The 11,287-nt window shown below is 35.1% G+C and overlaps 3 protein-coding genes and 1 pseudogene across 5 annotated transcripts; all 4 read left to right on the top strand.

The window, feature by feature from the left end:
- The first annotated feature begins 79 nt into the window (after window positions 1–79).
- LOC104762223 (PLASMODESMATA CALLOSE-BINDING PROTEIN 1) lies at window positions 80–2,714 on the top strand. Its single transcript, XM_010485474.2, has 4 exons — window positions 80–366; window positions 938–1,177; window positions 1,472–1,505; window positions 2,200–2,714. The coding sequence occupies exons 1-4, from the start codon at window positions 315–317 to the stop codon at window positions 2,483–2,485; spliced, it is 612 nt and encodes a 203-aa protein (XP_010483776.1). The 5' UTR covers window positions 80–314; the 3' UTR covers window positions 2,486–2,714.
- Window positions 2,715–4,001: 1,287 nt separating this feature from the next.
- Window positions 4,002–7,604, top strand: LOC104762222 (PHD finger-containing protein 6-like). Of its 3 annotated transcripts, none has more exons than XM_087498180.1 (8): window positions 4,002–4,108; window positions 5,412–5,497; window positions 5,600–6,078; window positions 6,218–6,341; window positions 6,602–6,832; window positions 6,906–7,030; window positions 7,102–7,247; window positions 7,397–7,604. In XM_087498180.1, the coding sequence occupies exons 3-8, from the start codon at window positions 5,607–5,609 to the stop codon at window positions 7,466–7,468; spliced, it is 1,170 nt and encodes a 389-aa protein (XP_087354306.1). In that variant the 5' UTR covers window positions 4,002–4,108; window positions 5,412–5,497; window positions 5,600–5,606; the 3' UTR covers window positions 7,469–7,604. The 3 variants fall into 3 exon arrangements, with proteins under 3 accessions (XP_087354306.1, XP_010483774.2, XP_087354307.1); XM_010485472.3 differs by having other exon boundaries at window positions 4,002–4,159; XM_087498181.1 differs by having other exon boundaries at window positions 4,008–4,108; window positions 5,412–5,504.
- Window positions 7,605–7,961: 357 nt separating this feature from the next.
- On the top strand, window positions 7,962–8,758 carry LOC147923099 (PHD finger-containing protein 4 pseudogene; annotated as a pseudogene).
- Window positions 8,759–9,622: 864 nt separating this feature from the next.
- On the top strand, window positions 9,623–11,036 carry LOC104762221 (PHD finger-containing protein 5). Its single transcript, XM_010485471.3, has 3 exons — window positions 9,623–9,867; window positions 10,094–10,203; window positions 10,316–11,036. The coding sequence occupies exons 1-3, from the start codon at window positions 9,787–9,789 to the stop codon at window positions 10,737–10,739; spliced, it is 615 nt and encodes a 204-aa protein (XP_010483773.2). The 5' UTR covers window positions 9,623–9,786; the 3' UTR covers window positions 10,740–11,036.
- Window positions 11,037–11,287: the final 251 nt, after the last annotated feature.

The following is an 11,287-nucleotide window of genomic DNA, read 5'->3' as shown; positions in this document are numbered from 1 at the left end:
TAAAATTATTTAATATATACCGAATAATACGATATCTCTTTAATTTAAATATCAAATATACGTACAAAAAGTCTACACGAGCTAAGTTCTTTAATGATGTAAAAAAAAAGCACTCAAAGGGTTTTGAGAAGAGACAAGAAGACACAGAACAAGTAGCCACTCTCACCTCACCACACCCTCTCTACTTGCTCTATCTCTCTCTCTCTCTGTTCTTTTTCTCTCCTCTTCTTCTCTTTTTTGCTGTAGAGATCTCTATCTCCATCCTTTTCTCTCTCTCTAGAAAGATAACAGTGACATTTTGTCTGAACGCATCTATGGCTGCTCTGGTGCTTTCACTTCTCCTTCTAGCCATGGCCGGACATTCTAGTAAGAACTTTCCACTCTTCTTCAGATTTCTTTGCTTAATAGTCTTATCTCTTTTTCACTCTTTTAAGCCTTTTTGGTTCTGGTATGAAAAAAGAGGTTCTTGTACCACTTAAGGGTTTTACTGTTCCTATGTGTTCTGCCATTGCTAGACAGACTAAAAAAAATTACCATTATTTCCAACAAAGTGTTAAGTATATCATTGTTATTTCTCTTATCTTCCTGCTATTTCCTTGATTAAAATTTAATTTGAAGAATGAGAAAGAAAGAAAGAAAAAAAAACAAGATTTGTCCTCTGCTCAACTCATTTTTAATCTTACTTTCCTTTTTTCAAGTTCTCTTTCTGCAGCTTTTTTCTTATGGGTTGAAATATGTTTTTTCTTGGGAAAAGTTCACAAACTATTAATAGGAATCTTGCTGGTTAATTTAATCAGCTTGTTTTCTTGATTTTTAATGGTGTTTTCAAGATTTCCCCAAATCTTGTTGGTTTCACATTACAGAACATAGAAGATGCAGTTACCTATATATTTCTTCATCACTTCTAATGTTTGGTGGCTTTCTTGTGCTTTTGTAGGTGCCTCATGGTGTGTGTGTAAAACAGGACTGAGTGATACAGTGCTACAGTCAACCCTAGACTATGCCTGTGGAAATGGAGCAGATTGTAATCCTATTAAACCAAAACAATCTTGCTTCAACCCTGACAATGTTAGGTCCCATTGCAGCTATGCAGTCAATAGCTTCTTCCAAAAGAAGGGTCAATCTTCTGGCACTTGTGATTTTAAAGGCACTGCCACTCCCACCACCTCCGATCCCAGTTAGTCTCTCTCAACCATCCTCATTTTGTTATTCAATGTGTTTTAATTAGAACCAGGGGGAGCCCAATGATAAAAGAAACTTGCTTTTTTGGAGTGATTGTTAGGATTCATGTGGTGTTCAAATTATTGATAGTTACAGAAAGTTGGAGGCTTTTGTTTTTGTCACTATTTGTATTGAAGATTCTGAGACAAAATGGATACGCCAAATACATAATAAAGACTCTATTTATAGTCCAAGTTTGTGGATAATAATCAAATATCTTAAACATTGTTCTGCGTTTTTGTTTTCACAGGTTATACAGGATGTACCTTCCCTACTAGTGCCAGGTATGCTTCTGATTCAAATGGCCTGATCAAGAAACTGAAAAAAAAAAAAAAACGTTTTGCATTTTTTTGGGACCAAAACCAAGAATTTTAATCAACCTTTATTCTATATTTGTGGCAAAGAGAAAAAGTAGGTTAAAGTTTTGATTTGGGTCCCAATTTACAACTTTTGTTTTGTTTTTGTTTGCTTTTGTTTTGAAAGAGATAGCATCATTCACATCAATTTAATATAGAAAACAGCATCATTAGTATTACTTAAATAGACTAAAGGAAATAGAATTAGGAATGTAATATTGACTCTATTGTTAACAGTTTGGATTACTTCTTCTTTGTTTAAGACCCTTTTCAACTCTCAAGTGTTCAACATGAGCCTAAAAGTACACAATTTCCTTCATTTCTTTAATCAAACTTTTGATCATATCTATAATCAAATCAAATGCTTTATTGGAATTACAGTTTGAACGCATGATCATGTTGTTTACTGATATGGCCGTATACTCAATGGTACTCTAAAACTTTAATCTTTAGAACCCATCAAAGACCCCTTGAGTTGTTAGAAACTGAGACTTTTCTTTTTGTTAGCGTTTCTGAGTATATAATATGAATTTGCTCTAAAGAGCAATATCTTTGGTCATGTTTTGAACTTCATAAGTAGTTGTCTATTGTCTGATATACTCTTATTATGTTCTTCTTCCAGCGGCTCTGGTGGCTCTAGTAGTGGCAGCACCAGCATGTCACCTGGCACATCCAGTCCAAAAAGTAGCTCAACCACCACCACACTTCCTGGAAGTGGTACCAACAGTCCTTATTCAGGGACCTCAACCAATGGAGGTTTTGGAGGCAATAGCACAGGAATCAACACTGGGACAGGGATTAACCCGGATTACTCGGCAGAAAGCAGCGCGTTTTCTCTCATGAACTCAAGCAAATCGTTCATCAGCCTTCTCTTGATCATCGCGTCGAGTGTTGCTGTTCTTTTTTGATGCTCTAAGGATGTTAATGTTCTCTGGTTTTGTGGGTGCACTTTAGTTATCGTTTCGAGGACATGGGTCTAGTTTAGTGGTAATCTCTGTCTCAGTGTTATGGGTCTATGTTATTGTTTTTGTTGTAAGAAGATTTCAGCTCTTGCTTTTACCCATACCTCTTGACGGTTCTGGGTAGATTTGATGCAAGTGAAAAAATTTATATATATATGATCTTATCTCCGGCTCATATATAGTACTATAATTTTATTACATTGAAATGAATTTATTTTTGGTCTGAAAACCACCAATTTGCTTACTAACCATCATAGTACTTAAAATCCCACGTCATTTTGTTAATTACGTATGTAAACATTCTATGTGGTTCGACTAATGGTGCTTTAACATCTTTACAATGTCATTTTTTTTCTTACGATTCGAAAGTAAACACGTAGAGATCTCAATCCATGCGTGTGCCATACACTAAACAAAAAAAGTTGTATATGCTATATAGTATCAGACATCAGTTAATATAGCATCATAAAACCATAACACTAAACTAGAATAACTTAATAATTTAACGGCATTAAATATTGGTGTTTTTGCTGACTTGTTTAGAGCCTATCAAGTAAAACTGTAAAAAGTGGTACTAATTAATACTATTATTAGTACAACATTATTAGAGTTTACAACAGTTTACAATCAAAGGGTATTGGAGATTTTGGTCCCATCCATGTACTATTATAGACTAAACGTATTTAACATCAATAATAAAACCATAATTTCGATCAGAGAATCAATATAATATACATTTGACGTGTTGGATATATGTTCAACTGTAAAATAAATTCGATGCTTCTTAATCGTAAAACTTGAAATGTTATAAATTTAAAAGTAGTCACTAGACCTAACAGAAAGCACTGCTTATGGTCACTATTGTAACTTTGGTTCCGCTTGCGTTTCGTCGTTATGCATCAGTCTGTATATTCCGTGGATATGCACCAGTATGTTCTTTGTCACCATCCCAACTCTTTTTAAAAAGTGATGTGGTGATGTAGTTTTTTTTACTTTCTGGTAAACTATGGTATGACTTATGATGTGGTGTTAAGAGATATACTGAGAATCTTTGTTTATTTATTTTTTTGCTGTCTGGTAATATGAGAAGAACAATTTTCACTGATGCATTATTTTCAAGTGTCTATGACTGATAATACTACAACACATATATATTATAATTTTTTTACTGTGCAACCAATATATAAATTTTGAAGCTGTCAATCACATCACAGTTGAAAAGACATTTTTGGAAATAAATTCAAAAATTGTAACCTATGGAGCTAGCCAAAATAGTGATTTAAGTTGATAGGAGTGCAGAGTAGGTTATGATGGGTTGACGACAGAAAACAAAAGAATAGGTTATGGGTAATTATGAAGATTTTAAGAAGTTGAGGGTCTTTTTAAAAATTAAGTTAGAGAATGGACAGATATTGCAATTTTCGTTTTTTAAAACATTTCGTCTTCCGCGTAATGACTCTTTATCACTCTCTCTCTTGCTGGTCCCTCAAAGCTCCCACCTCTCCCCACATTTCTTCTCCATTCTCTCTCTAAACCCATTTTCTTTCCATCAAAAATCGAAACTTTCCGGTGAGTTTTTAACATTAGAGCTTCGTAAGACGCTAAGCATACCGTAGTATGGTATGTAGCAGCACCGTCTCTGTTTTTTTCTGCTTTCCCATCGTCTGCTCCGTCTTCGTAGTTTTTTTTTTCTTGATTTTTTTTTTCATTACCGTTGTTGCTCCTTTGGTTCCGTAATTCACAAGCAAGGGTGTTTCAGATCTTTGTCTGGGGATTTTCTGAAAGTTTGGTTCTTCACTGGACCAACTGATTTTTCTGGTGTATCTACATTTTTGGTATCACGCGTTTAGCAACTGTACTAAAATGGGTTTTGGGGAATGTGTAGGGTTTTTAATCTAGGGTTTCCTTTTTTGGGAAATCTTTTACTGAACATGGAACATATATGAGAATCCTTGGCTTTCGGAGATTACTTGTCTTCGATTTTGCTTTTGTTAAAAGGTTGCTAATTTTTTCCTGAAAGGGGAGATTTGTGTTGTAAGATGTTCCTTTTGAAATGAGTTCTGGCTTGGTCAAGTATGATCATAACCTGAGTTGCAATATGTTAACTGTACTGTGTTGATCAATGATTTTTTCCTTTTTTGGTTCCCCTGTGTATTGATATTTTTTTTTTTTTGTTCTGAGTGAGCTTTCCTTTCTTGTTTGAAATAATCAGATTTGATTTCCTGTGCGTGTATATATAAGTTAAGATTTTGTTTTTTTTGACATGATTTATAGCTGAATCGAATCTATCAAAGGTAAGTATGGCTTCTCTTTGATGAGTTGCAAAATCATATTGGCGTTACTCTTAAATAAAAAAGATTTCCTTTTTGAGTCTATTGTTTGAAATACTCTAATCAGTATTCAGTCTTACTGTACATGCTTATACTGTACATTACACTTGGCCACTGATCCGAGCAACTTGCTTCTCTTTGATGAGTTGCAAAATCATCTTTGCATGACACTATTTATCAATGATTTTCTTATTGATCGAAGCATTATATTATATCTCCTTTAAACGACGAACAGTGCAACTACTTTAGAAGTGTTGAGGGATCAAGAGTTATTCCTAAACGGTAATTAGTTAACAAAGAACAATAGAGTTGGAAAAATGTCTGCATACCCATATCGTTTATGCCTTTATATGGCTCCTGATCTCTGTCTTTAGGTTGTATGTATGTATCATTTTTATGGCTTTACTACACTGGTCTTTTTTATTGCTTTTCAAAAATTCCGTGTTGAGTTACTGGGATCCCTTGAGTAACTATACATTTTCGTTTGCTTCCCAAGCTGGTGTTTGCTTGCTGATGATTCTCTTTTACTGCAACTATTGTAGAAGTCAAATTGTGAAACATGTGGACATCAAGGATGGAAGGAGTTACTTGTAACTTGCTCGAAATGCCGTAGGGCTTGTGAACACCGGTGAGAAGTAATATCATATCTTATAAGTTTTGCTTATGTAATCAAATGAATATTTTGATTGTCTTTCACTAATTCTCTTTCGATTTGATCTCTGTTTTTCAGTTATTGCATGCGGGGAAATTCATTTGAGACCTCAATACATTTTGTCTGTGCTGATTGTTCGATGAGACCTGTTCAAAACAAACCTGCTTCAGGTTCTATCAAAGCAGTACCTAGAAGTATTAGGAATAGAGTGCGGGTAGAGTCCTCCAATCCAGTTCCCAAATGGAAAAAAATTCCTGAAACATCGAAGATGAAGTTGATTTCACCAGACGAAGTCAGAAAACTTTCATGTGGAGGCAATAAATCAATTTTTAAAGTACCAAGACCAGTTTCAGCTCGTTCTGCAATGGGCTTAACAAAAGAAACTGCTTGGTTTCCAAGAGCTAGGAGTTTTAATTCTTCAGTGGCGGCTCACAAAACCAATATAACCCTCCGTCCACCTAAAAAGGTTGAGCCTCGTAGTCCGCGTGCTCCGCAGGGACCGCAGATTCGTCCAGGATTCATAAGACAATCTTCTAAGGCACAAGCAGTAGTAGAAGGTGGTGTCTTTTGCTTCTTCTCTTTATGGGTTTTCTGAATTATCTATTTCCTTTTCAAAGGCCTAATATCCCACACTTCTTTTACTCGGAAGACCAAAATCATATCTTGCTGATTTTGAAACTTTTTTGGCTTTTCAAGGATCAAAATCGAAAGTTGGTGATGGAGCTAAATATAACGGTTCCAACGAGATATGCCGATCAATCTTATCAGAGAAATCGTTGCAATTACTTCCATATCGTCCAGCTTTGCAGCCCACTTGGAAGTAAGTTACTGATCACTCCAAACAATATGTCCTCTTGTGCTACTAAATATGTTTTATGCTACAATCAGATCTCTTCCTAATTTCCATGTGATATGTATGCAGATTACCTTTTTCTTTCACTCATTGTGCTTAGCCTTATTTACATTCTTAAAAAGGAGACCTCCTTAGTTTCTTTAGCATGAGGCTGTGTTACATTTCTGAAAAGCCCGAAACTGAAGATGTGCATATTTTATAATTTTCTCCTTCTGCCACTATACCAGGGGACGCATTGTGGACTCTGCTACACCATCTGAGTTCAATGGCGAGTTCTTAGCTCAACCGGCATCTAAAGTCCGTGCAAAGGCCTACAGATTGTCAAAGGGGATTCCTGTCGTACTCAAGGTCAAATTGGTTCCTATAGGCAATCTTCTGAGTGATTTGTTTGTGAACAGAAACCCTGGGCTTTCAGATGTCGATATGTACATTTTCCCATATGACAAGAACACAAAAAGGTACACATGCCTCTTTTTCTACAAGGACAAGCTTCATGTTCATTAGTTATCACAAAACTTACTATTCTTGCAGGTTTACAGAGGAACGTGATTATCTCTTTGAGGCCATGAGGACTCGCAATGCCATGATCAAAATTAATACTAACGGCACACCACTGTTGATATTCTCTTCAAAACTACTGGACAAGTCCTCCCAGAGTAAGCCTAATGTATTCTTGCAGATTTGTCACTGGCTTCAATAATGAATATAACCCGTTTTCTGTTTGCAGTAATCATCAAGATGCAGAAGAAAACAAATAATTTTCTTTGGGGAACTTTTCTCCTGACAAAGAAGTCTTTAGCACTTCTTCCAGGAACTTCCAGTCAAACTGCTCAACGTTTTGATGATGGAGATGTGGTTGACAATGACTCTGAAGTAGGTTATTTCCTTCTTTTTCTAAATCTAAGACCCTTCCAGTTAGTAGATTCAGTTTGGTTAGAGAGCTTTATCATCATAGCTTTAATATTAAGTCTCCAAGTGAGATTGATGTTATGTATATTTTTCATTGCCTCTGGTGGAATCAGCCTTTATTCAGACATACCAACCACCGGAGTTCTGGGAAGCAATTGCAGCGACGTTACAAGGAGAGGGATTGATTCAATGCGAGTGTCGAGTGGCTCAAAGAAATTGTTATATAGATTAATGCTACTAATCTCTGATTGTGTGTCTATTGTGCAAAGATTTCAGCTCTAAACTCATGGGTACTAAATAAAAGAAGGTTTTATTTGTTAATATTTTTCCATTGACGGTAAATGGTAAACTTTATTCATGTTCATAGTTGATCCCAAACTTATTCTATAAACCAAAGTATGAAATTTTACTATTTAAATAAAAAAAAGTACGCATATAAATAAATACGGATTTTCATTTTCCATATATATCTGTAATTTGATTAATCAATAATACTACTACAGATTCTACTGCGAACTTGTAATTTGAACTTTTGCATTCGTATATAAATCAAACAAGATTCAAGTTTTGGATTTCAAGCACATAAGAGGAAAACAAAAACTGTTTCTTCTAACTCAAGAAAACGATAAAAACCTGGTTTCAGTCAACGCCATTGAAGAAACCCCTTGATCGATAACAATGGACGCCGTCGAAAGTGGATATGAGGCTGGATCAGAAGCTTCACAAACTTCTTCAGGGTCAGAGATAAGCCTTACCGAGGTAAAACGCTAAACTTACTTATGGTTTACATCTCTTCTTGTAATCAGAAATCATTGTGTGCATCTTTTAGACCTTGTCGATTCTGAGAATAGTCTCTTCCTCTCTCTCTCTCTGTGATTCGGTAGCAAGATTCAGAGAAACCCGTTTCCTAATTCGTAATTAATCTTTAATTTTGCTACGTATAGAGAAAGAAGCCTTGTGAGATTTGCGGTAGTAATGCCGATGACGATGAGATAATGACATGTTTCATCTGCAAAGACACACGAGAGCATACGTAAAGATCAATTTCATTCTTCTTTTTCTCAAATGTTTTAAGGGACACGAATCTTAATTTCCATGAATTTTATGGTTTTTTATGTATATGTTTCAGTTATTGCTCGAGGGTGATGAAACATTCTGTTCCTAGGATGTGGATATGTGATGAGTGTTTTACCTCAGGTCGCCTAGTTGCTACAAATTCAACAAGTTATCAAGTTGTGCCTATTCGTCGCATTGCTCAAATTGCTACGTCATCAAGAACTAGTTATCAAGTTGTTGGTAGCGAAGTTGTTCATGATCACAACATGACAACATGCGAATCTGGTAATCAAGCTCCACAACAGGCACATGCCAGTCCAGTGAGTAATGAAGGGTCTTCTTCTCATGTGCCCATGGATACATCTCCATTCAAAATACCAGACTTGAATCTTCCCTCTGATTCGGGATCTGAATTCTGAATGCTTGCTTATTCAGAGAGGTTTGTGTAGCTTGACGGATGATGACATGAGAGACATCTATGGATTTAGGGTTGTTTTTAAAAAGCTTTTCTTTTTCTTCTTGGGTCACAAGTCACTTTGATTCCGGCTGGCTACGTCTATGATTGATGGTCATTATTTTGACTCTTGTTGTGTACATTCTTCTTTGAGTCTTGTCTGGCTACTTTGATGAAGCTATGACAAACTCCTTTTTGCTGTTACCAAAAAAATGATATGTGATATGATTTGGAGACAGTTTATATAATAAATGGGATATGTGATGCTTTTACTATTTGAACTTGTCTCACAACTAGGCCATTTTAGGAAACTCTTAATTTTTCTTCTTTAAATGATATGAAAAGTTTCAATCTTCTTTGTAACCATCTTTTTGACAAATGTTTTACATACATTCATTATCAATACTTTATTTTTATTATTTTTTTTGTTTATTGACAGCCAATATTGCAAATTAAGAGTAAGAAGATACATAAGTATATGTAGAAAACTATGGTAAAAATAAATATAAACACACATAAAGGAGGAAAACTTGGTGAAAAAGCTGGATAAAATAAGTGGTTTGGAAAATGCCACGTCGGCAGATTGTTCTTACTTTTTTTTTTTCTTTCTTTTTCCTCTGTAACTCAAAAGGTGAATAATATAAATTGGATAATACCAATTCCTTAGATATCGGAGATTAAAACATTAATTATTTGCTAAACCGTATTTTATAAATAACCCAATATAGAAATACTACAATTTGAAATATACTTTTTGTATATATCATATTAAGAAAAAAAAAAAGAAAAAAAAATAACAATAATTCAAGATTTGGGTTTGGGGAGAAGCAAGAAAAGGTTTGTTAAACCCAAATTCGTCGTCGCTCGCTCTTGAGATAAAAAAAAAAAAAACTGACTCTTCGATTTCAAGAAAACCAAGAAAGATCGAAACTTTTGGGTTCCAAAAGACTTTTTTTTTTTTTTTTTAATTGTGACTTGATTGATTTGATAACAATGGTGGTGGACAAAAGTGGTTACGAGTCTGGATCAAAAGATTCGCCATTTACTTCAGATATTAACCTTTCCGATTCCGCGGTAAAATTGCTTCTTCGTTTTTCGATTTTCTTCTTCTGGGTTTTCGATTTTTTTTATGAAAGCAATTGCATTTTTATCATCAAGAATCGATTTTTTTGCATCTTTTTAGGGTTTCTTGATTTCTGAGTCTTTGTTTCTTTCTTTTTTTTTTTGTGTTAAATTGTAAAGATTTAGCAAGATTTCGACTTGCTTTATCACCGATCTTTAACTTTCTACATATGTATAGAAGAAGAAGAAGAAGAAGACCAAGAAGAAGCCTTGCGAAGTATGCGGAAGTGTTGCTGATGAGCTTTCGATAATGATATGCGTCAAGTGCAGAGATACAAGAGAGCATACGTAATATTGACTCATTTTGCTTTATTATACTTGTTACTGTTTACTCATTTTGTTAATGTTCTTGATATAAATACTTTTCTTTGTTTTGTGTGTGTGTGTGTGTGTGTTTAAGTTACTGCGCCAGGATGCTGTTACATCGTGTTCCTCGTATTTGGCTATGTGAAGAGTGCCGTGATCCATCATCTGCTAATCATCAAGTAAAAGAAGCTGCTCAGTTATCAAGAACTGTTCAAGTGGAACAAGTTGTGGTTAACAAAGTTTCTATTGATCAAACTGTTCCATTGTCAAGAACCAAGCAACTAATTGTGGATAACCAAGTTCCTATTGATCGTCAAACTGCTCCATCATCATTAAGAACTAATCAAGTTGTGGATAAGAAAGATTGGATGGGAGCTGCTCCATCATCGAGAACTAATCAAGTTGTAGAACAAGTAGTGCCTGTTATTCATCAGCACACTACAGAAGAATCAATTCCACGCTCACCAGGTGATGAAACCAATCTTCAGTTTCTCTCCCTCCCTTTGATGAAAAATTGAAGAAGATTGTTCTGTGTCTTGATTGATCAATATCTCCACTGTTCAAGCCCATGTGGGAAAGATTTTCCATTCAAGAGCCACCACAATACGTTGGTCTCTTCTTTTTTCTTGAGTCACAAGTCATTTTGTTAGCTAACTGAGAGATTGGACTTATTTCATTGTCATTTGGGATCAAGTCATATACTATATGACTTTGTTCAAAAAAAAAAAAGTCATATACTATATGACTAATGAATGAACATAACTAAATTCTTCTTCCTACTCAATGAAGCTAGGAGTCAAAGAAGGTATTAATCACTTTTTACCCCATGTACTGTAATTAAAAATTTCGTTTATATCTATATGCTACCACACAAAGTCGTACGAACGCATATGTATCTGCAAGGAAGGACCCATAACCATTTATGAAAAAAGAGGCCAGGAACACGAAGTTTCCTGGAAAGATGATAAGAGATGCTTTGATGACAATATATGGACTCATAATCGAGAGGTTGCCAAATATAGGAACCCTTTCTTATAGCTTTTCAGGACTAGCCAGGCAGGACCCG

The sequence above is a fragment of the Camelina sativa genome, chromosome 18 (assembly GCF_030686135.1).
Source record: "Camelina sativa cultivar CO46 ecotype springtype chromosome 18, ASM3068613v1".
NCBI classification, from domain to species: Eukaryota; Viridiplantae; Streptophyta; class Magnoliopsida; order Brassicales; family Brassicaceae; genus Camelina; species Camelina sativa.
The sequence above is the reverse complement of the archived record's forward strand: the minus strand, read 5'-3'. Positions and strand labels throughout refer to the sequence as shown.